This window comes from Pyrgilauda ruficollis, unplaced genomic scaffold, assembly GCF_017590135.1.
Source record: "Pyrgilauda ruficollis isolate IOZ18807 unplaced genomic scaffold, ASM1759013v1 scaffold2, whole genome shotgun sequence".
Lineage (NCBI taxonomy): Eukaryota > Metazoa > Chordata > Aves > Passeriformes > Passeridae > Pyrgilauda > Pyrgilauda ruficollis.
The window spans coordinates 16,741,236-16,762,748 of NW_024519206.1; the positions used below are offsets into that span (position 1 = coordinate 16,741,236).

General features: G+C 38.8%; 1 protein-coding gene across 2 annotated transcripts in view; it reads left to right on the plus strand.

The window, feature by feature from the left end:
* Positions 1–21,513, plus strand: part of LOC121353182 (ubiquitin-conjugating enzyme E2 E2) — a 206,337-nt gene that overhangs the window by 168,663 nt on the left and 16,161 nt on the right. For both annotated transcript variants that reach the window (XM_041466791.1, XM_041466792.1), the window contains exons 4-5: positions 801–933; positions 14,796–14,943. In XM_041466791.1, coding sequence (XP_041322725.1) covers positions 801–933; positions 14,796–14,943 — 281 coding nt within the window. The remainder of the gene's footprint in view (positions 1–800; positions 934–14,795; positions 14,944–21,513) is intronic.

Sequence of the window (21,513 nt, forward strand, 5' to 3'; positions counted from 1 at the left end):
TAGAAGAATCATGCCCAAGAACTTTTATTAGTTAGTATTTTATTTCATCTTTTTTCAGGAATTCACCATACGGGTGAGAGATTTTTCTTGTTTCATCCAGGATTACGTTTTGTACATTTTGAATATTATTTCAGTACTGTGTTTTAAGCCAAGGACTTTGAATTAACATAATCCAACACTTCCTGTTGTATTTAACATAATTAACATAACCCACTTCCTGTTTATATCATTTTTAAGGTAGGACAATGATTGCAGAGCAAAGAAGCCTTCTGTGGTAGTGACTTAGGTTAGGTAGAGACCTTAGATTAGGAACACGTGCAGCTGCAAGGTTGGTTGTACCCTGCTCAGTCTTTAGTACAGTCTGTGCTGTGTAATGTGTGTAATTACGCTGCTACTGACTGAGGAGGTAGGTGGATGAGGAGGTAGGTGAAAATAGGATGGCTTGTGAAGCAAGACAGTGACAAGACATCTCAGCAAAGTCTCTATATCCTTGCGCTGTAAATACTTCACATCTGCCCACTAAAATATTTGAGATAAGACAGTTGGGAATTTTTCTGTGCTTATTTGAATAATTTATGATGTGATTTTAATACTTCTTCCTGAAGTATATAATACTGAATATATCACTTCTCTGACAGAGCTTAGGACATCAGATGCATGTTCTATCTATCTTAATGAATGTGATACACAATTTTAGTTTCTCGTGTTACAGCAAAACCAGCGGTACTACTGGTAGAGTATAACTGATGCAGTATATCCTTGATTGTATGTGGTTATTATATTTTTGTTTTCTATTTTAGTGCTGGACCCAAAGGAGACAACATTTATGAATGGAGGTCAACTATACTGGGACCTCCAGGGTCTGTATATGAAGGTGGAGTTTTCTTCCTTGACATAACCTTTTCACCGGACTATCCTTTTAAACCACCCAAGGTTAGTAGAAGGATATTCAAAGTCTGATAGGAGTCTTCTCCTGCTGATATTTTTTAATGTGTGTGTTGGTATATCATTATAGGATGAAACATAAAACTTTCAAAGCAATAATGAATTTTTTAAACTTGACTCTTTTGATAGAAAGAATTTAAATAACTGGCTACAATTTGCTTGCATGCTGCCAGTGTAGCTGAATGCATATGGATTTATTTAGAAAAAAGTTGCATAATTTCCAGTAGCTATTTTTTTTAATTTGGATTTCTTTCTAATATGAAAGTGCTTATATTTGAGTTGCACCCTTTAGAAGTAGCTGAAGATACTTAATCTTTCCTGTTAGCCCATATAATTCACCAGGCTTATATGGCTGTCTGAACAAAAGTATGCATCTATTTCACTACCCCATATAGTATCTGCAGGTGCAAGATATTATGAGTAATTGCTTTACATCATTTTTCTGGAAGAATGTGGAAATATGCCACCAAAGTCCAGAAACTGGAGTGACAGAGATCTAGAGAAATCCTTAGGAATTATTTTTATAATGCTGTCTGCAATGATACCAGCCAGAAACAGAGAAAAGTATCAATAACATAAAGGTGACAGATCATTACCATGATTAACTTGAAATGTCAAACATGAAAAATCTAGTGGTTAGGAAGACTGCAAAAAAAAAAAAAAAAGGGGGGAATGTGGCAATACAGAGCGTCATCTCTAACCAGAGGTAATAATTGCTGAGGAGGATCTCAGAATGGGACTTCATTGCTTGATCACAGGATTATTGCAAACCACCTGCGTAACGTATTTATAAAAAAGGCAAACATCCTCCTAAAATGCATCCTCTGGCCTACAGAGAGAAGGAATTACCAGTGTCAGATACAAGATGCTTGGAAGTCCTTATCTGGAAGACGGAGCTCAAATCTTAACACACGTTTGATAGTAGGAACAGAAACCAGGAAAATTTATCCCACAGAGTTGTTAAAAGAATCAAATTAATTGATGGGGCTGTCTTCCATGAAACAAAGTAAAAAGAGATGCATTGTTCATTCACCTTGCCACTCTGGAGAGTGTGTCTGGAAGACCCCCACAGAAGGAGCTGTGAGATCAAAAATATTTACCTTGTTTCTGACACATTTATGAAAGGATGGGTGTGCCATGTTGGTCTATAATAGAAGGATATTGCATTAAAAGAGAGACAAGCCAGTTCCTGTTTGATTACTTTGAGCTTTGAGTAGATTATTGAAGTATAAGTGTCTATACATAGAATTTTAATGCCATGGTAGTAATGTTTACTGCAGTAGATAACATTGATATTACCAGGAAAGGTTTTGTAAAACAAATGAGAGATGTGAATGCAAAGCACTTGTCATTTTGTAAATGGAACTTTCCCAGTAACGTAAAGATGGGTGAGTATAGCAGTATTAGAGATGGTCTAACTTTGTTTCCCACTTTTAGTGTTCCAGTTTAGAGAAGCTTTGATGTCACTGAGAGGTCTTAGAGGAGCTGTACACCTTTCTGACTGTGCAGTTTCAGATTTAGGCAGCTGTTGTTACATGGTGAAAAAGAAATTGAAACTTTATGATGTCTCCTTCAGTTTGTTAAAGCTCTGGGCAAGCTGAGCTGGGGTCAGTCCTGTTCTGTTCTTCCCCCATCCTGTTTTTCCTACCTCCTCCCAGTCCAGCCCACTGTCTGGATAAAGTCTGTTTTAACAAGCCTAATTTATTTACTTTTTTCTTGGGCTTATTCTGTTGGTGCTAGCTGCCATGCAAGGGTTACATTCAGTCCCTCCAAGAAGTTAAAATTATAAGTTTTAGGGAATAAAATGGCTTTATGGCATATAAAATAGAGCTTGAAGTTCTCTCAGAGAGCTAATACGTAAGAACTAGCTCTGAAAGACAAGTTACAGGGAGGTCTTTTGTCATTCTCTCTTTTGAATCTGTTGAGTCTTGAGGCAGTGTATTCAGCAGACACCCTTTTAAAATATAAGTTGAAGGTCCAGTTTGCTATTTCACCACAAGGTAAAGCCTTTTTCAATCTGCACTCAGTTGTGCTCAGCAACTATGTTATTTTGAGACATGAGTAATGCAGCTGTGCATTGCTTATTAATGAAATGTCAAGCAAAGGAGTGGCTCTTGTCCTGCTTCGTAATAGATTTGATTGTCTGCCTTTATCTCGATGCCAGTTGTCACTGTAAGAAATGTGTGCATATAAATCATATGAAAATGTACTGCTTGATAAAGGGTAAGAGAATTGATGATGCCATATTGTCTTAGTAAACAGCCAGTTTTATGTTGAGGGGAATTGTCATCTGTAAGAAAGTAATGGGTGTGTGTGCACAGGGGACTAATGTCAGATATAACTGTGTCATAAGCATGTGTTGAACACATGGACTCTTACTCTATTTACTTCAGCCACAGTTCTAAATGACCCTTCTAAATGCCACACTAAAAGCCACTTCTAAATGACCCTTCTTTTCAGTCCTGCTGTATGACCTTGCAAACTGTTGCTATGTCATTACACCTGCTTTCCAGCCCTTATGAAACTCATTCATAGGTGAAATAGTTAGGGAAATCCCTTTAATTAAGCAGCATGGGACGATCACTGCTTAAAATAAGGTAGCTGCCTGTCAGCACTTCTGGGAAAGGGTAGTTAAATATGTTCTCCCCAAGCTGATATCTAGCAAAAGAAAGGTAATGAGTGCATGCAATGTAACACATGGCCTCGTGGTGCAGTGCTGCATGTGTGCTGGCATCTCTTCTACTTCTCCACAAGATTCGTGATATTTTGTGCTATTCTCAGAATCATGGATTATAGGGTTATGGGCACAGATTATTTTTGATTTATTTGTAGTTATATTCTATTTTTTTTCTAACTCCTTATGGCTCTATCATCTTAAAAAAACCTAGGGATAAAGTACAAGACTGTGAAACGTACTGAGAAAGACATAAAATGTATCCTGAGTGTTGGCAAGATTACCGCCCTGTAAGAACATAGCAGAAAGGGTCTAATTCACATTTTTCACTATGATTGAATTCATAAATTACTCCTGAGATTTCTGTGGACCATTTTTGTCCCTCATTCACTATGAAGTAAGGAAATATTTAAACAAGTACTGTCAAAATTGATCTTCCAAAAATGTGACCACAAAAAACCTGGGAAGAAACAGAAACTGTACTTCCCAGATGCAATTACTTGACCCAGCCTGGAGTTCCAAAGGCAAATTCCCATGTCACTTAACATATTCACTGTTAAGGGGCCTAATCCAGTGTGTTAAAATCTGCAGAAAGATCCCTTTTCCTTATCTCTTCTCAGATGTTGTGCACTCCATTATCACATCCATGCATGTGTATGTCACACATGGATCTTGAGGAGGGTAAAATAATTTTTGAAGTAAGAAAAATGCATTGCAAATTGATTTTGGATATGTCTTTTATTACCATCATTAAAATACATTTGTGATGTAAACACTGTTCAATTTGTATTATACAAAGTTCTTGATATTTTTGAGGGATCCAGATTGCTTCTATAAACGCTGTTGATGCCTGTTCTGATCGCTGGGCACCCTGTTGCATGCTGGAAAACATTAATTAAATAAACAACAGAGACCACATTTGTACAAGTAAAGATGTTCTATATTTTGGTTTATCTTTTTAACAAATGTACAAAGTAGTTTTCATTTGTTCTTCTAGATAGTTAATCTGCTTCTCTACTTTCCCTTTATCACATAAAAGAAAGTGAATCACTCTTTCATTCAGGTTTTGTTTAACAAAGAAAAAGTATCTATCCAAATTTTTGCTTTTAGGTATTTTTTCACATTTTGCATCTTTGTAGCCTCCAACATTCTTAAGATTTTCAAATTTTATCTCCATTTTCCACATTAATTCTCCTGTGTGATCCAGTTCACATTTCAGGTTTTGTATAGCAACACATCACTGTCCACCAACAAGTCTTTCCCCTATGGATCCATAGTTTTCATTTTGTCTGTCCTTGCCTGTCAGTGATTTTCCAAAGTAAAACCATAACCATAGAATCAAATTTACCATCACAGAATAAACCATGAGGTAAGTTGGAGTATAATTTGCTCTCACACTATTCGTTTCTTCCCCTTTGAAGTCAGTCTGTTTCACTATTTCAGCTTTGTCACATGCCTTGAAACTGGACTCCAAATTTTTTGAGGCAGAGGTCACTGACCTTTTCAGGTCTGCTTTCCTTATAAATCAGTGGCATTTGGCTTCACTCACAACTGCAGCACACTCATGCAGAGGAGGGAGTTGTTCTTCCCCAAAAAAGTTTACCCCTGTGTGACCAATGCTGCTTGGTAGGAGTGATGGAGGGCCAGCGCAGCCTGACTCTGATTTAGCTCTACAACCAGAAAACAAGATCCTTAGAACAGCTCATCTGAGAACTAACAAATTAGCTTTAGCTTTCTGGGAAGCTCTAATCAATTAAAAATATTTCCTTGCCTCCACTGTGAGGAAGCTGCTGTAGCATTGCAGAAATGAGCTGAGCACCTCGTTGGCTGAGTCAGCAAGAAAGCGGGAGGGCTGCACGATCACCGTTCTCCTCTCGGCTGCATCCTCAGTGTCACGTTGGTTTTATGAGATGCCAGACAGAAGGAAGGTATAGAACACACAAAGTGAGGCGTAGATGTGGTGATGAGCTCACTTTCTGCTTAAGGCCAGGTGCTGCTGAGCCTTCAATTTCGGTCACAATGTGGGGTTTCACTTCAGCCCAAAAATACAGCACATCCCTCGTAGCATAAGGAACTGAAAAATAGACAAAGCTGTGCCCTGTTCAGAGCAGAAATGAATACAAATGCTTAGATGACCTGCCAAGGAAATAACCTTGCATTTTTTCAGTGGCTTAATGACCCCCTCAACTTTTTCTAGAAATACTTTCGAGATTTCTTTTTCCTGCTAACTATCTTCCTTTCATCCTTAATGGATTCAGACAGTTCACCCCTTGGCTTTAACAGAGGAAAGGTCTCTCTCTCTCTCTCTCTCTATCCCCTTCAATACCCCAGAGCTCCTTCTTTGGGGTATTGAATGGGATCTAGCCATGCATAAATATCTCTTGTGGGAGGACGTATGTGTAGATCTGTGGGAGTACATGTATGATTATATGTCCATGTGTATTTGAGTGGGGGATATCACATCTTTTAGTCAGGCTGGTCTGACAGGAAGAATTTCACCTCAATTTCTGTCCTCAGTCCACATAAGAAATCAGTGAATTCCCCAAGTATGCAAGGTTTTATCCGAGATCCTTTAAAATTTAGCCATTTACAAACACTGCAGCTTTGGGTACACTACACGACTGAAGGAAAGGCAATAATTTCATTATCCTGCATACTGTCCCTCTGGAGCAGGAAGCTTTGACAAATCAGGAAGCCATACCAGTCTTTTGTACAGGTGTTTGTAGAAAAATGAATGCTCTTCAGGAGAACTTTCCTCCCAGGAATTGTCACTTTAGTGGAGTCTACATTTTCCTCAAGAATAATCTTTATTAATAACTTCTACTCTCTTATTTGACTACGTTCAGTCTATTGCAGTGTCAATTCAATTTAGCTGTGGCTGATACAATATGGATATATCTATCATTATCCTAGTATTCTGCTAGCTGTATTTTTGAATTTGAGTGATTTATAGAATCTCTTAATCCCAATTCTACAATTAATCTTGCTAGGGACTTTAATCTCAGCTGACTGAAAAAATGGTTCATAGGACTTGAAAGCTGCAATATGCTAAATCAGCTCTAAATTGAAATTAAAATAACAGAAAACTCTGTTTTCTGTTAAGTCCTATGCAAGTCTCCTATGTAAGTCTCCTATGCATAATGACTAACTGAAAAACTATTCTCAGCACTTGAAAGCCTAGACAGTTTAAATCAGCTGTTGGACTACAAGGGAGGCCCTTTTCCTTTTTAAATATAATGCACAATGTCTATAGACTCTGATCTTAATGGCAATATTAAACATCTCTTCAGGTTTTTTAATACATAATTGCAATATAGCACTAATCTCAATGTACTAAATATCATTTTGTGGAATTCTTCTGTGGTAGACATTTTCGACCTATTTTGTAAGTTCAGCCTCATGTCTGAGGGGCAATTCTTTTTCTTCCTGACTTCTACTCTACATATTCATATTTGTTTTATATGTGATTAGCTGTTAAGAACACTTTTATCTGCAGTGCAATAACAAAACAGTGCTTACAATAGTAGATGCAAAAAAATAAACATTCCTTGGTATTTCTAACCTACATTGTTAAAATGAACCTTACTAGGCAGACATGCACTTTAAAAATTGCATTTATCACTGCTAACACAATTTACACTTGAAACTCTAAAACTCCCTAACTACACCCATTTGACTGACCCCTTTTTGCCGTCTCTGCAACCCTGATGCAGGCAGGGCTTCAGTCTGCCTCCTCTAGCCCCCCTTTGACAGATATTGCCATCATAAGGGTAGCCTTCGACGCAGTGGTCTCCTGTCAACCTTATCCTTTACATTCATTTGCCTCGTCATACTTCTCTCATAGCCTCTGTCACATCCTATTAGCTCTCAGTGCCGTGCTGTGCTGCTCACAGCTTTTTTCAGCTGCCTCCTGCCCTCCCCATCCTCCTCCTCCCAATGGAGTGGCGGTGCCTCACCCGGCGCGTTCCCACAGCGCTGCTTCCCGCAGCCCCTTCGCCGTGCCTCCGCGCTCCCTTGTTCTCCTCACCCTGCCTTTCTATTTGCATCTTCTTGCTGAGAGCAGCCCGGGAATCCTTCATCCATGACAATAAGTGGAGTTGGCAGGTTTTACCAGCAAGTGAAGTCTTTGGGTGTTTGCAGGGAGAAATCAGATGCGGGGCAGTCTTTGAGAGGGAGAAATGGACAACCTACCACCAGCCGGCCATTGTCAGAGGCAGCAGGATCAGGCCCAATCCTCCCCTCCTCGGAGCAGCTCTTTCCAGGAGTGTGAGCTGCAGAGTGCAGTTCCCATGCTTGCACCACCTGCAGTGAAACAGTTTGTTCCACAGGTCACATCCCTGGGATATTCTTCCAGCCCTGGAAGTGTTGAAGACCAGGTTGGATGGAACTTTGAGCAACCTGGTCTAGGGGGACGTATCCCTGCCCATGGCGCAAGGGTTGACACTGGATGATCTTCAAGGTCCCTTCCAAGCCAAACCATTCTGTGAGTCTGTCATGTCTTCAGGTGGTGCTGAACCAGCGTGCAGTGGTACAGGGCTCTGGACAGCTCAAACCCAGCTGGCTGCTTAAGAAAGTGTAATGTCTCTCAAAATGACAAAATGAGAGTTTTAAAGTGGAGGACATAGATGTGAGCAGAAATGTGATAGACTGAGGAGAGAATCAATAACTACGTTTTATTGTGATTAACTGCAAAATATGTATTTGATAAGGCAACACCGTGGAAATCCCTGAGATTTCCTTTCAATTCATTTATCTGATAATTCTTCTAGTAATTGTCAAATTGAATTGCCAATGATTCTTCTAATGAATAGCCTTGTTATTCACTTTGTTTACAATACACTAATTTATACCAGTAGTTTCTATTGATTTATTTAATCTTGATGCAAACAGCTCTATCTAACTAAACTCCTCCTGTTTTCCTTACCAAGATTTAGTTGGTTTATAATTTCTTCCAATTTCCTGTGAATACCCAGTACACGAAGCTCTTTAAGAAGGCCTGTAGAGGTGTTGTGTGGGGAATATCTTCTGCCTCACAGTATTGGTTTTCATATTGCTTGTCAAATATATTTTCAGAAGACAATTTGTCTGTTGGAAATTTCAGAAGCTACATAATTCTGCTGTACCAAGCATGTTTTACTACTGCATAAAATCCATGTGATCTAAAAATACATAATATGTCAGTGTTGTTTCTTCTCCTCTTTTACACACACACAGATAAATATATACAGATGTGAGGGAAAGAATTTTATGGACATCATTACTACAAAATGAGAGCAGATGGACTGATCAGGGCAAAAATCTACTAGTTTTGAAGTCAGTCTGCCTAGGACTTCTCATGTATGGAGTACCTAAATATCCAAAGGCTGTTGGAATTGGGTGAGGAAGAAGAGGCTGGTGTTTCCTAGAATAAAGTCTAGGAATAAAGTCTCGTGCCTGGAGCACCTTGCAGGAGCACTGTGGTGAACTGAGAGAGGTGTACACGTAGGACAGTACAGCCTGAATGCTTTGAACTTCAAAAGGGAGGTTTTATTTTATAAAAGTTAAATGGCCAGTAAATCTTAAAAAAACCTCTTTTATAAAAGCTCTCTTATAAAAAAGAACTTTTTTGCTGACATCCCATAAGGAACTACTAATTGTAAGAAGATTATGCTGATTATATGAAAATCATTTTATAAAAATTCATAGTGGCTTTGTCAGAGAAAGCTTTTGATGCTTGGCATATTACCATCTTGTTTCTATTCTGAACATCCCTAACCCAAACAGTAATCCATTTCCCTTGTCCTTTCCTTGTCTTCCTTTGTTTTCAGAAAAATATGTGCTGTTTAGGACGTTTTTTTCTCTCTTGGATACATCAAAGATTATTAAGGTCCCTTTCTACTTTTCCTGCTGTTAAATCTGTGTGCAAAATGAGTGCATTTATATAATATAGATGCTTAGTTCTGCTCTGCTTATTCAATGTTTTTTTCCCCTGCAAAACTGTTCAATGAGACAGTGTGAGTAGTTACTCAGCTTCATAATTACAATGAATATAATGAATAATTACTCACATTGCATACTGATTCATTTTCAGTAATATTAAAGGTGAACTCATGTAGATGCTATTATATCCATTTAAATTTTTACCACTTTTGGCTACTGATCTCTTGCATGGTGCATTTCACCAAAGAAGCACAGCACAGTTTGCATATCAGACTTCTCTGTAGGTCAAGCAAACATAATTACAGTTTATTATTTCCTGCTAATGCAGATACCATATATTTTCCTTCAATAAAATAAATGATATCTGTTTTTTACCAAGTAAAATTATAAATAATCAAGCGTTTTGAGAGCTAGATGAAGTTAATTTCTTGCTGTAAACTTAAAATGTACTCCTAAATCGTGAGCATCATATGGCCAGTCATTTTTTGCACACTCTTTTGTGATAAATCATTAAGTATCTCAACAATTGTTCATGTGCATGCTACAAATATGTACTAACAAACTGGAAATAGTCCATCCTGTCTTAGAAAGGCAGCCTCAGTGCTCATAGATAAATGAAGTGCACTCTGTAAGAAATTAAAGGGTGCTAATTAATATAAAGATTATTGCATGAAAATTGTCTCATTCGGAGCTATGTACACTTTTCATTTAGATTGTTTTATTTTTCTCATATAACTGAAGAGTGTAGGCCCAATCTTGTTTTTATTTTCTCTGAGTGGACAAATGTATTGCTCATAAAGTCTGAGAAACTGAGATGGGAACAACTTACTCTCTCCTGAGCTCTATGAACATCATCATAAATGGCATCGTATTTTTTCAATATAGATATATATATAACCTTTTTTGTATGCAGTACAAGTTCTTCCACTTCAGGTAGTGCCACGGCAGTTTTATTAAAGCAGAACTCCTGGGGAATATTTGAGGAAGACAGAAATTTCATCTCAAGCAGGCATGCAGGATTCCATCCTTGTAAGAAATGAAAGTTCTTGAAAGGAACTTCCCAAAATCACGGGAATGAGAGCCCTGGGATCTCAACTCCGCTTCCATTGTTAGCTGAGCAAAAGGAGGTTGTTTTTGTTTATTTTCCAGTTGGCTCTGGGAATTTTTCCTCTCTCCCTACACAGTCACCAGGCTCCAGTGACTGAGAAGCAGGAGGTGAGGGTTTGAACCCAAACAGGTTGATGAAAGCAAATCCTGAGGGCACACTGTAAGCCCTTGCATGTAATTTGTAAAAGCAAGGAATCATTTCTTCCTCCTGATATGTTTTTGAGGAAGATTGCAACTGAATTCAGTGGCGTCTGAAAGTGTGTGAGATGGTGTACCAGGCACCATAGTGTTGTTCTGTTTAGATCTCCATGCAAAAGAGAGATAGTAAGTTATTTTAAGACTACATCATGCTGGAAAACTGGTGTTCAAAATCACTCTGAGATCCAGAAATTACTTATCATGCCTTCAGCTAGTTGCCTCCAATCACTCAACTGAAATCCATCTTAGTTTCCTCTTCCCAAGTTTCATAAAGTCTTTTTTCACTCCTAGAACTTACTCAGTAAACAGCCAGACATAGCTTTGCATGTTTGGCATTCACCAGTAGATGACAGATGAGTTTATTATTTTTTACTTCCAACACTCATTGAATAAAATTTGATTGAAAATAAATTCCTTATCATCACCTTTTGGAAGTTTGTTTGTAGTGCTCACAGTTTTCAGAAGGTAGTCCCATTTTTCTCTATTTCCCGTAATTTGCATTTTCCTGACCTATACTTTTATTCAACAAAAATTAGGTATGCTTTTTAAATTCCAGAATGAAAGAGAATAAATCCATAGAGAACACTTATGATCAAGAAAACCCATCAATTTCTCCTCTACCATTTAATTGTCTGAAGGTGACTTTGCCTGCACACCCACGCACTCCTTAAAGACCCTGCATGGGGTTGTTTAGGTGTTTTCATTAAGGGATAAATGGAATTAGAGTCCAGCATTTAAAGGAAACATTTAAGTGACATCAAAGGTAAAAATATGACCATAATAAAGAAAATGCAGTTCCCCTGGAAAGGTATTAACACATGGTTTCTCTCTACACATAGAATAGGAGGACCCTGCATAACCTTAAAATGTAGGTATGGTAAGCACAACATGCAGAAAGTTACATCTCAGCATTTCCCACATTATCAGCAATTTGAGGCAATACATGGATGAGGAAAGCAATGTGTCATCCCATTTGTACTCTGCTGCCTCGGGGGTGAGAACTCTGTTACCTGCCACCTTCAGGCCACAGCTTCCAGTGTATTAAGGCTGTCATTAATACAGCTTCTTCTGCAATGCTGAACACTGTGATTCTTTTCATTAATTAATTGAATTGATTTTTCAGTATTAAAATTAATTAATAAAATATAACATATTGTCATTATAAAGCAACTAATATGTTGATTATTTAAATATTTAAATGCCTGCCTGCCTGCATTTTAAAGTGCACTGGCATATTTGGCGAGTTGGTGGCATTGTCAGCAGTAAGCAGCAGTCCTTATCTTGCATTTCTCAATCTCACAGGTTTAATATGTACTCATAGTGAAAAAATGCTATATTTCAGGTCAAAGCATTTTCTAAAAACAGTCTTCCAACTGCAAACAGGTGTAGCCTCACATACAATTATCCACCAGGTAGCCTGACATGGCGATGGAGTGTTGAACAGTTCATGAAAGATGTGAACTAACTCCATTCATCTCAGTGGTTCTGAATCCTGCCAAATTCCCAGTGTCCTTGCTTCAGTGCTTCAGAAGCAGCTGAGGCAGGGGAACGTGTGGCAGTGTCTGTCCTCTCTGCTGGATGAAAACAGTTACACTTAAAATACACGCTCAAATCAATGACCTTCTCTGAAGCAGGTTACAAGCTCAGACTGACCCATCCATAAATATTTTAGAGGGTATAATTTAATCTGTGCAGTGAATTCAGTGCTTCCCGCACATTCAGTGAGGCCACACATATCTTATTACTCAGTATATTTAGATGCCACTGAATGAAGTCCTCAAATTTTTCATTGTGGAAGTGTAGGGAAGCACTTTTGTTGAGGTAAAATACTTAAGCATAAGCTTTATTTCAACAGTATACTGAAAAGTTAGCATACATTGCTTAAAATTAAGCAGGTGTTTTTACTGAGTCCTGGGACATCCTGCTAGGGAGCAGTCACTGATTCACTTCTAACTGGAGTATAATACTTCCTGGAGTTAATCTGCCTGGGGAATTAATGAGCACCTACAATTCACAGGATGGTCCTCCACACCATCTCCCTTTCTGGGCACTTTTGACATGCAGTTTGTGTTAGGTGGTTTATGGCTTTTGTGCATCAGTAACCTTCCTTGTTCAGAATAGCTTCCCTTTGTAGACAGGCATTTAATTTTTTCACCAAATTATAACTATTTAAATAAAGAGCTTTTTTGATCTCACAGAAGACTTCCTTCCCTCCAAATGCTGAATGAGCTTGGGCTTCTAATGAGGGGAAGAAAATAGATCATCTGGCTATAGCATTTGAATTAATTGAGATCATTGTGCCAGAAATACTTTAAATTCTCCTAGAAGTCCCAGAATTGAAGCATTTAGGCTGGAAAACTATAAGTAAAACCACAAGTGAACAGGAAAAATGAAGGAACCTATAAATATGTAGGGTATAGAGTGGCAAACTGTCAAATTATCTAATTAATTAGCAATACCTTTAAATATAGAAGCATTTTAAAACTGGTGAACTTGCTTAGTACAGTTCTTTGGTGCAGAACTCACTGCTGCATGACAATGGGCTCCAAAGCATTTTTCCAGATCTATGTGGAAAAGTACTTAGGAGAAAAAATATTTCTTGTTGGATGTAATGCTTTAATACCATAAATCTACTATCTTTTCTTTCCGTTATTTTGTCAAAGCTTCTTGATTTAATCCAAAGGGACAGAATTTTTCAGTTTGCTAGAGAATTATTTCTATAATTATTTTTTTATAGAAATAAACCAGGTACTGTATTATTTCACTTGTATTCTCCCTTCTGCTTGCTGAACGGCCTGACAACCCCACTCAGATCACTGAGATCTCTGATACTGAAGAAAATCAGAAGAGGAGAGTGCCTGTCACCAGTTTGCATTACTCTCCAGACAGGGGTTTATCTGTGGAAGGGCAGGGGTGGGTTTGTAGGCACTCCCAGCTTGCATTAGCACTGTCCCAGAGGAGTGAAGAGCTTCCCTGAGTCAGGCAACATTTTGCCTGCTGTTGTCTCCTGCCTGCCCAGCCCCTCTCCTGGCAGAGCTGTTACTGGTGAGGTAGATGTCTGAAGTTCTGTGTCTTAATTTTAGATTTTAGGAACATGTCATTGAAACCGTCTGGGTGTGACTTGTCATTTGGGTAGAACTGATGAAGAAATTAGTCCTTGATGACCTCCAAGAGGTGTTTTTTTTCACATTGTCCCTTCTTATCCAGTAGCCTCAGTATTCATTTTGAGCTATGAAATGAACTTTCCTAGATGAGCTTCTTTCAAAGTGTGTCTTCACCTTGAAGAAGGAGGACATTATTCTGGGCTAAAATAATTTCCTTGGTTTGTTACCTATGGGATCATCTGGAAGACCATATAAAATAGATACAGAAATCATCAAAATAAACTACTAAAAAAACCCAAAGGTGTTTGCAAACAACTCTACTGATAAAAATGTAACCTAAAATTTGGAAGTTTGAGCAGCATTTTTCAAAAATATTTCACTTCAATTTTTTCAGGAGTCACTGCTGTGATGCCTCTGCTTTTTTTTACAGCTTAATCTATTGTGTCAAATGATGAACAAATGAAGGCAGTAGAAGAATCTGTCTTGTTCTGACTTCTTCGAAATGTGGAAGAGCTGTGGACCTGAGTTACGAACATTGTCCAGATTAGGGGCTGAAACTGATTTTTTTTTTTGGCCGTATACAAAATAATGAGATTGATAAGACCAAGGCAGGAAGAAGCTCTGGAAATGTGTCCCATTCCCAGCCTGCACAAACCAGTTTCATTGCAGGCCACAGCTGCAAGAGGCAGAGTTTATTTCCTTTATTTTGTCTTGCCCAGTCTTTAACCATCAGTAGCAGAGTAGCAGCCTGGAAAGCAGAATGTTTGTTCCTATGGTTTTCCATTGCTTAATAATTGTGTAATTGCTGGCTTGAACGCTGTTGTACTGAGACACACTGTCCTTTCCAGGTAACGTTCCGGACAAGGATCTACCACTGTAACATTAACAGCCAAGGCGTCATCTGCCTGGACATTTTAAAAGACAACTGGAGTCCAGCGTTAACCATTTCTAAAGTTCTCCTCTCCATCTGCTCCCTCCTCACAGACTGTAACCCCGGTAAGATGAATTAACTTTCATATCCTCATTCATTCGTCATTCAGATTTTGTGAGCTCAGTAATATCTGGTCAGTGCTCTGGTTTACTGGTACCTACTGAAAAAAAAACCCAAAAAATGTAAATTTTATGTGCTGTTCATATAAATAGTATAAAAAGAAAGCAGAATTTCAGAAGCTCAAGTGCAGTTGTAGTACTGGAGAATAAATTTTTCTAATTCAGAAAGTTTGATCAGTAGAAAATACCTTAGTATGCATAATTTGGATATTACAACCAGGATATTACCACCAAGAAATATTAATGAGTTAATAAATATTGAAAAGGAAAGCTTTCATTTAAATATGCTGATAATGTGGTCTCTGAAAAGAATATTAATAGCACTGACAATGATAGATGCCTAACGCAGACTCTACAAATAATGAAAATTAGTTTAAATTAGGTTTATTCAGTATCTTGGACAGTCAGCATGAGTATTCAAAGCAAGCTGTCATTCTTATTAACTAGCATAGCACTTAACCTCTCCCCTCAGCTCTTTTAGATTTGTTTTATGCCATTGACCACTAGATCTGTAATTTCCACTTTCTCTTACCCTATTTACCAACACATAATTCTGACTGTAGCCTTGGAAAACCATAATATGTAGAAATTACTAAAGAATCATTGAAGAAAAATTATGTGATCTGTTTATATGTCATGAGAGTTGTTGCTGGTTTGTTTTTTATTACACATTTCAATATTATTTTCAATTTACCCAAAGGGCTAAAAATTGCTTTGAAAAGGGCAGAATGTGAGATTCTGGCATAATCAGGGGCTGAATCAAAAGCTGTAATAGAATATTGAAATATTTCAAAACTAAAAATAAGGTGAGAACAGGCAAAAATGTGATTGACTACTTTTATTTTCATGTGGATTTGTTGCTGTATAGAACATTGAAACCTGTGGTGTTCCTTTCAGCTGAGAGGTAGAGTGATAGAGTGTTACCATTTTAGGCACATTTATTTCAGGTGGATTGAATGCTCTCTGCTAATGTCTCTGAAAGATTGATTTCTGTTAGTGTTTGGCCAAAAATATGCAAAAGTGTCTGTAGGTAGTCAGGCAGAATGATGACAGAAGTGTACAAAAACCAAATTAATATTTGCTCATGTGTCTTAGAGACCAGGTAAAGAGCTAGAGCTACTGCAAAGCTGTGTAGGGATTGAGAAACAGGCAGTGAATATGGGCTCTCTCACAGGGATAAAGATACTCTCTTTGGAGTCATCTTGAAAGCTGGACAGTTTCCAGCAGTGATTTGAAATTTAGAAATTCACTATTTATGCCTTCTCAGTCTCAAATCCTTACAGATTTGTCCTAAATGCTGACAAACAACAGTTTTAGCATATCAAGTGTGTAAGAGGAATACTGAAAACAATTGTCCATACCGTATTACCATGTACAACAAGTTAACATACCAAAAATGGGAAGTTCTTCCATTTAGCCTCTTTCAATTAGCAGCCATAGGCATTGTCTTGACCACAGTAAATAAAGCAATTTTATGACATTTCATTTTCAAATCTTCTCTTTAATTATGAAGTAGTTTTGGATTTTTTCTCTGCTTCATGGTAAAATCCTCCCCTTTCTTGATGACTTAACACAATTTCTTAATTTGTATCCCAGTCTCACAAGGCACTGGTGGCACATATTTTTGAAGTGCTGAGTCATTTTCGCCTTCCTTGGTAATTGCCTGTTTCATGTTAGATATTCTTTTATTTAAAAGTGAACTTTGAATCTTAGTGATGAACAACAGAAGGCTTGTAGAAATTTACAAGTCCTTACTTTTCATCATATTGCCTAATATGATTTTTTCTGATATTTTATCATTAAAAAAAATTGGTTCCTTACCATCAGATGGATGGATGGGTGGATGGATGGATGGATAGAAAGATGTGTCACTGATACATATGCCATTGAAATATATCACGTATGTATACACATAAGTAGCTGCAGAAACATGCATATATGTTTTTTACAGTTGGGAGTAATTTTCTAATCCCTCAGTCCTCTCTTCATCTAACTAGTCTGCCCCTTTCTAAAGGCAGAAACACAACAGGGGTCTTGATTTGATAGGAAACTTTGAACTCTTTTTTCACCATAAATCAGCCAGAAGCAGATCGGGTCAAATGGAAAGGCAACATTGATTCGCCCCCAAACATAAACACATAGGATGGGCAAGTCTTCCACCCTGGCCTCTGAAGCAAAGAATCAAGTATCAGTTACCCCTACTCTTACATTTATGCAAATCTTCATTAGAACAACAAATAGGAGTAAGAATGGCAGCTAATTTATCCTCAGTCATACACAGTGATTAAACTGTGCTGAAGCACAGCTGCAGCTTCGTTGGCAAGCACTGCTATTCTTCTCCAGCAGGCTGAGCAAATGAAAAGAGGTATTTGCTCCTGCCGCTCCTGTCATTCACACAGTAATCTACAAAAGCCACGGAGAGAGTCTCTTTCCTCCCTGGTTGTACATCACCGCCCTTTGTTCCCTATCACTCCAGGCAGGAGCAAGTTTGTCCTTTTTAAAGAGCTAATACAATCCTTTACTCATAAGCTGTCTCAGACCCTTCAGTCCTGATTATTATTAATTGTCTCTGTTTTGCTTGGCAGTATCAGCCGCTAAACTGTGTTAATGAAAGGTCTGAATTTTGTAACAGCTGGCTGCCTTTTCCGTGGGGGGAAGGGGTGTTGTAGGGTTTGTGTATGACTGAACACATGTGCATTATCTGGGAGTGCAAGAGAGCCAAACGTATCAGAGGGATGGGAGAGATGGTGGGATGCACTAGCCCAGTCCAGGCATTAGTATTTTTCTTTGAGGTGGTACTCGAGGCCACAGCACATGTGCCTTTCTACAAATCAGGGTTCCAGCCCTGTAAATATTTTGGCATGTGCATGAGCAACCCCACAAAACCTGATAAATACCTTCACCTGCGTGAAACAGAGTGAGGAGTGAGTGAGTGAGTGAGTGAGTGAGTGAGTGAGTGAGTGAGTGAGAGTGAGTGAGAGTGAATGTTTATAGGCTCTATGCTTGAGTGCTGAAAATGCTTGCTTCCATGTTAGCTGCTAGGGCTGGCCTGTGGGGGCAGTTAGTTACTGCAGAGTAACTCCATGTGTGGACACTCCCCATTTTGAAAATGTATTAAGTTACAAAAGCCTGTCTTGCTTGGACTAAAAGTCAATTATACTTTAAGTGTTCAAGCAGAGCCTGGGGAGTGTAAATTTCCACACTTCCTTAATCCGAAGAGCTTTCAAGTGCAGATGGCCATTGAGGTTTTGTGTTTTACTGAGTTTGAAGTGCTAAGCAAATTAATTATTTGTTATAGTTACAGAGCTGGTGATGCTGATCTGGGTTAGACTGTTTCTTCTCAGTTCATCATTGCCATCCTGGCCCTGCCAAAGGTTCTTGAGCCCCAGGAAAAATATCATTTGCAAATGCTTCAGAGAAAATAAATTGTAACACTGCAACACTTTTCTTTGCATGGCTTCCTTCTTCACGTTCGAAATCAGAACTTGGCTGGCCTGATTATCTACAATGTCTGAACAGTCTTAACGTCAAATCATGTCTGCTTAATAACAGACAGCTAAGCCTTGATTAGAACATCAGAACAAAGCCTACCTCTCCCTCACACCAGCTTCTTCCCTACTGGTGTCATCCTCTGGGCTCTGGCTCCTTACCATTTTCCCCACGTGCAAGTTCTACAGTCAGTGGTGATTTTATCCCTCACTTGACATTCTGGAAGCAAATGCTTTGCTGCTGCTCCTGGCCCTCTTCCCTGCGAGCTCATGCGATGGGGGCATGCCAGGGGGTGCACACAGAGGATGAGTGGCACACTGAGATGTGGCCAGCCACGATATTGCTTTCCCACAAATATTAGGCTGAACATTTGGATGGCAGCTGTAGCCAAAGTAACTGCTGAAGGCCTCTACAGAGCCTCGCTTGCTTTGCTCTTTAGAAACCTCTGCCTGATTCCTAACCTGAACTGACTCACAGGAATTTTATACCCACTTGTTTTTAAGCAAGTCTTGTCCTGTACCTTAAGTGACCATTTTTCTGGTTTTCACTCCTGGTGTACTAATTAAGAACCATCCTCTTCCCTTGTTGTCTTTATTTGATGCACACTACCAGACCTGTGCCTATGAGCCTCCTTCTGTAAGAGAAGCTTTCTGTTCCCCTGCTCATCCTCACTGCACTCATCCTTCCTGAATGCTCCTGACTCTTGGAGTTCACTGGGGCATGAGGCACAGCTAGACAGACTAACCTGCTCATCATCACTGTCATCCGGGTGGAAATATTTACTGCTCCCTGTTGGATGTGCCTATCTCACTTGGCAGCCCCACTGAAGGTCATTTCTGTCTTAGCCCTGTCATTTTCACTATTTGTCTGCTTTTTAACCAAATTGAGTGAAATGGTGGAGAGAGGAAAAGAGGAAAAGGAAAGAGGAAAAAAGGGGAAAAAAAAGAAAGGAAGAGCAAAAGAAAGAAAAAGCTTTTGCTAGAAAGGGCGAAACCTCTGTATTAACCTCTGGCAAAGGATATGCTCAAAAAACTGCCTGCAGTACCCACTTCACTGGGGTCAGCACTAGTTGAGTAGGTTGCTCTGCTCTCAGATGCTTCAGTAACATATTATCAGTGTAAAGATGCTTGTCTTGTTACCTTTTAAACTCACCAGAAGGTGTGAGGCAGTTTGTTTAGTGTTCCCTGTAAAGTTTGCTGTGAATGTAGTTTGAGGTTGAAGCATGCGTGTCCTCACAATAAATGTACTTTTGAGAGTAAATTAGTAGCACTACATTTCTTTGATGTGAGACCCATCAATTTTTATAGTAGTTGCAGTATTACAGCACATCTGAAAAGTGGACTATTTATGTTAAAAAACTCTGCAACATACATTGTGGCTTTCAAATATATTGTACCCTGGTTAGAAGTGGATGTGCTGCTTTTTACAAGTACTGCCATGAATCATGAATTTACTGGATGGTTTCATACTCTGTTAACCCACATGAAGTAATGTGGCTGTGCATTTTAATGACTTACATTTATCTAAGCATAGATAAGCAAAGTGAAAGATCCTGAGGTTATGGGGATCTTTATGTGTCTCACTAAGGGACACAAGACATGATTTTAAACTTTATTCATATGAGTCATCCTTGCATTTTGCCTTTATCTTCCCCAGAAACCTCTTGTTTTTATCACAGAGTAGGTATAACAAGCAATTTTGGATAACATGCTATTGTTCTTTTTCTGTTGCAATTACAAGTTATCCACGTGGTTTGGCATGATTTAGGTCTGCCAGAAGATATTAACACCCTTACATACACCTGCATGAAGGTTCTGGTACTTAAGAAAATTTGGACATAGGGTTCAGTTATTACATTATTCTTTTTCCTTTTTTCCTTTTTTCTTTTTCCTTTTTTTTCCCCTTACCATTTTTCTGAGGGTGTGTAAGGTTCTGTGCTCTTGTTGCTGAGGGTATAAAATCCCAGTTCTGTCATCTTTTGCAGAAAAGGACTCAATAGAGTAATTTAATGCATATCTTTGATCCTCAATGGGATCTAAAACAGCACTTTGGAGAGTGATTTTTCAACATAATCTTAAAAGCCCTAAAAGCCTGAATGGTATTTGCCCTGCTACAAAGCTGCTGGAATTGCTGCTGTTACCAGAACCTCTGCAAAACACGAGTAGGTGGGGAGATGTAAGTCAGCAACAACATGCAAGGGAGGGAACTGAATTAGTGATTTCTCAGCCCATTTCCCTTTCAGACAGCAGTATAGATTCTTGGAGGGAAGCTGGTGTCCTGCTTCAATGCCATTGCTCTGTCCCATGGCAGGTTTGCCTTCAGCAGCCATCCCAAATCCAACTGTTAGAATTGCTCCAGCCAGGGTTCATATCTCCAAGTGCAACATGGATAGATTTGCTGTCTAGAAAGCTTTGAGCACCTCTACATTTTGAATTTGTGTTGGTATTTGGGAAACTTAAGCTTCATCAGAATGTTTGTTCGTAGCAATTCCACAATCTCTACAAGGTATTGATGGAAATACCTGGAATACCCAATATCCAGTACAATACCCATGGAATTGTCTTCTGCACACCCCAGACAAAGGGGAGTAGGTTCACTTAAGCCTTCTCAGGAAAATGCCTCTCCCTCCAGGAGTTGGATTGAGGCTGCCAGTCTTTGATGCCCACTGACACACTCCACGCTCCTGGCACTGCTTTTGGCTGATCATCTCTGGCACAGGGACACCAAGAGCCAGAATTGCCACAGCCACTTAAAAACCAAGTGTGTGTCAATGCATCAGGTTCCACAGGAATAGCTCTGCTTCTTCAGCCAGCAAAGCCCCAGCCATACCAGCATGCATTTTAATACACTAATAGATGTCCACTGTATCAATAAAAAAGATCTATTTTCAGGATTACTGTGATACTTGAAAATGCTTTCCCGTCCAAAAAAAAAAAAAAAAAAAAAAAAAAAAAAAGTTTAAAATAAATCCAAGGCAGCTTAATAAAGGAAAATGTAACATAGCTGTAATAATAAAATCTGTTCCAT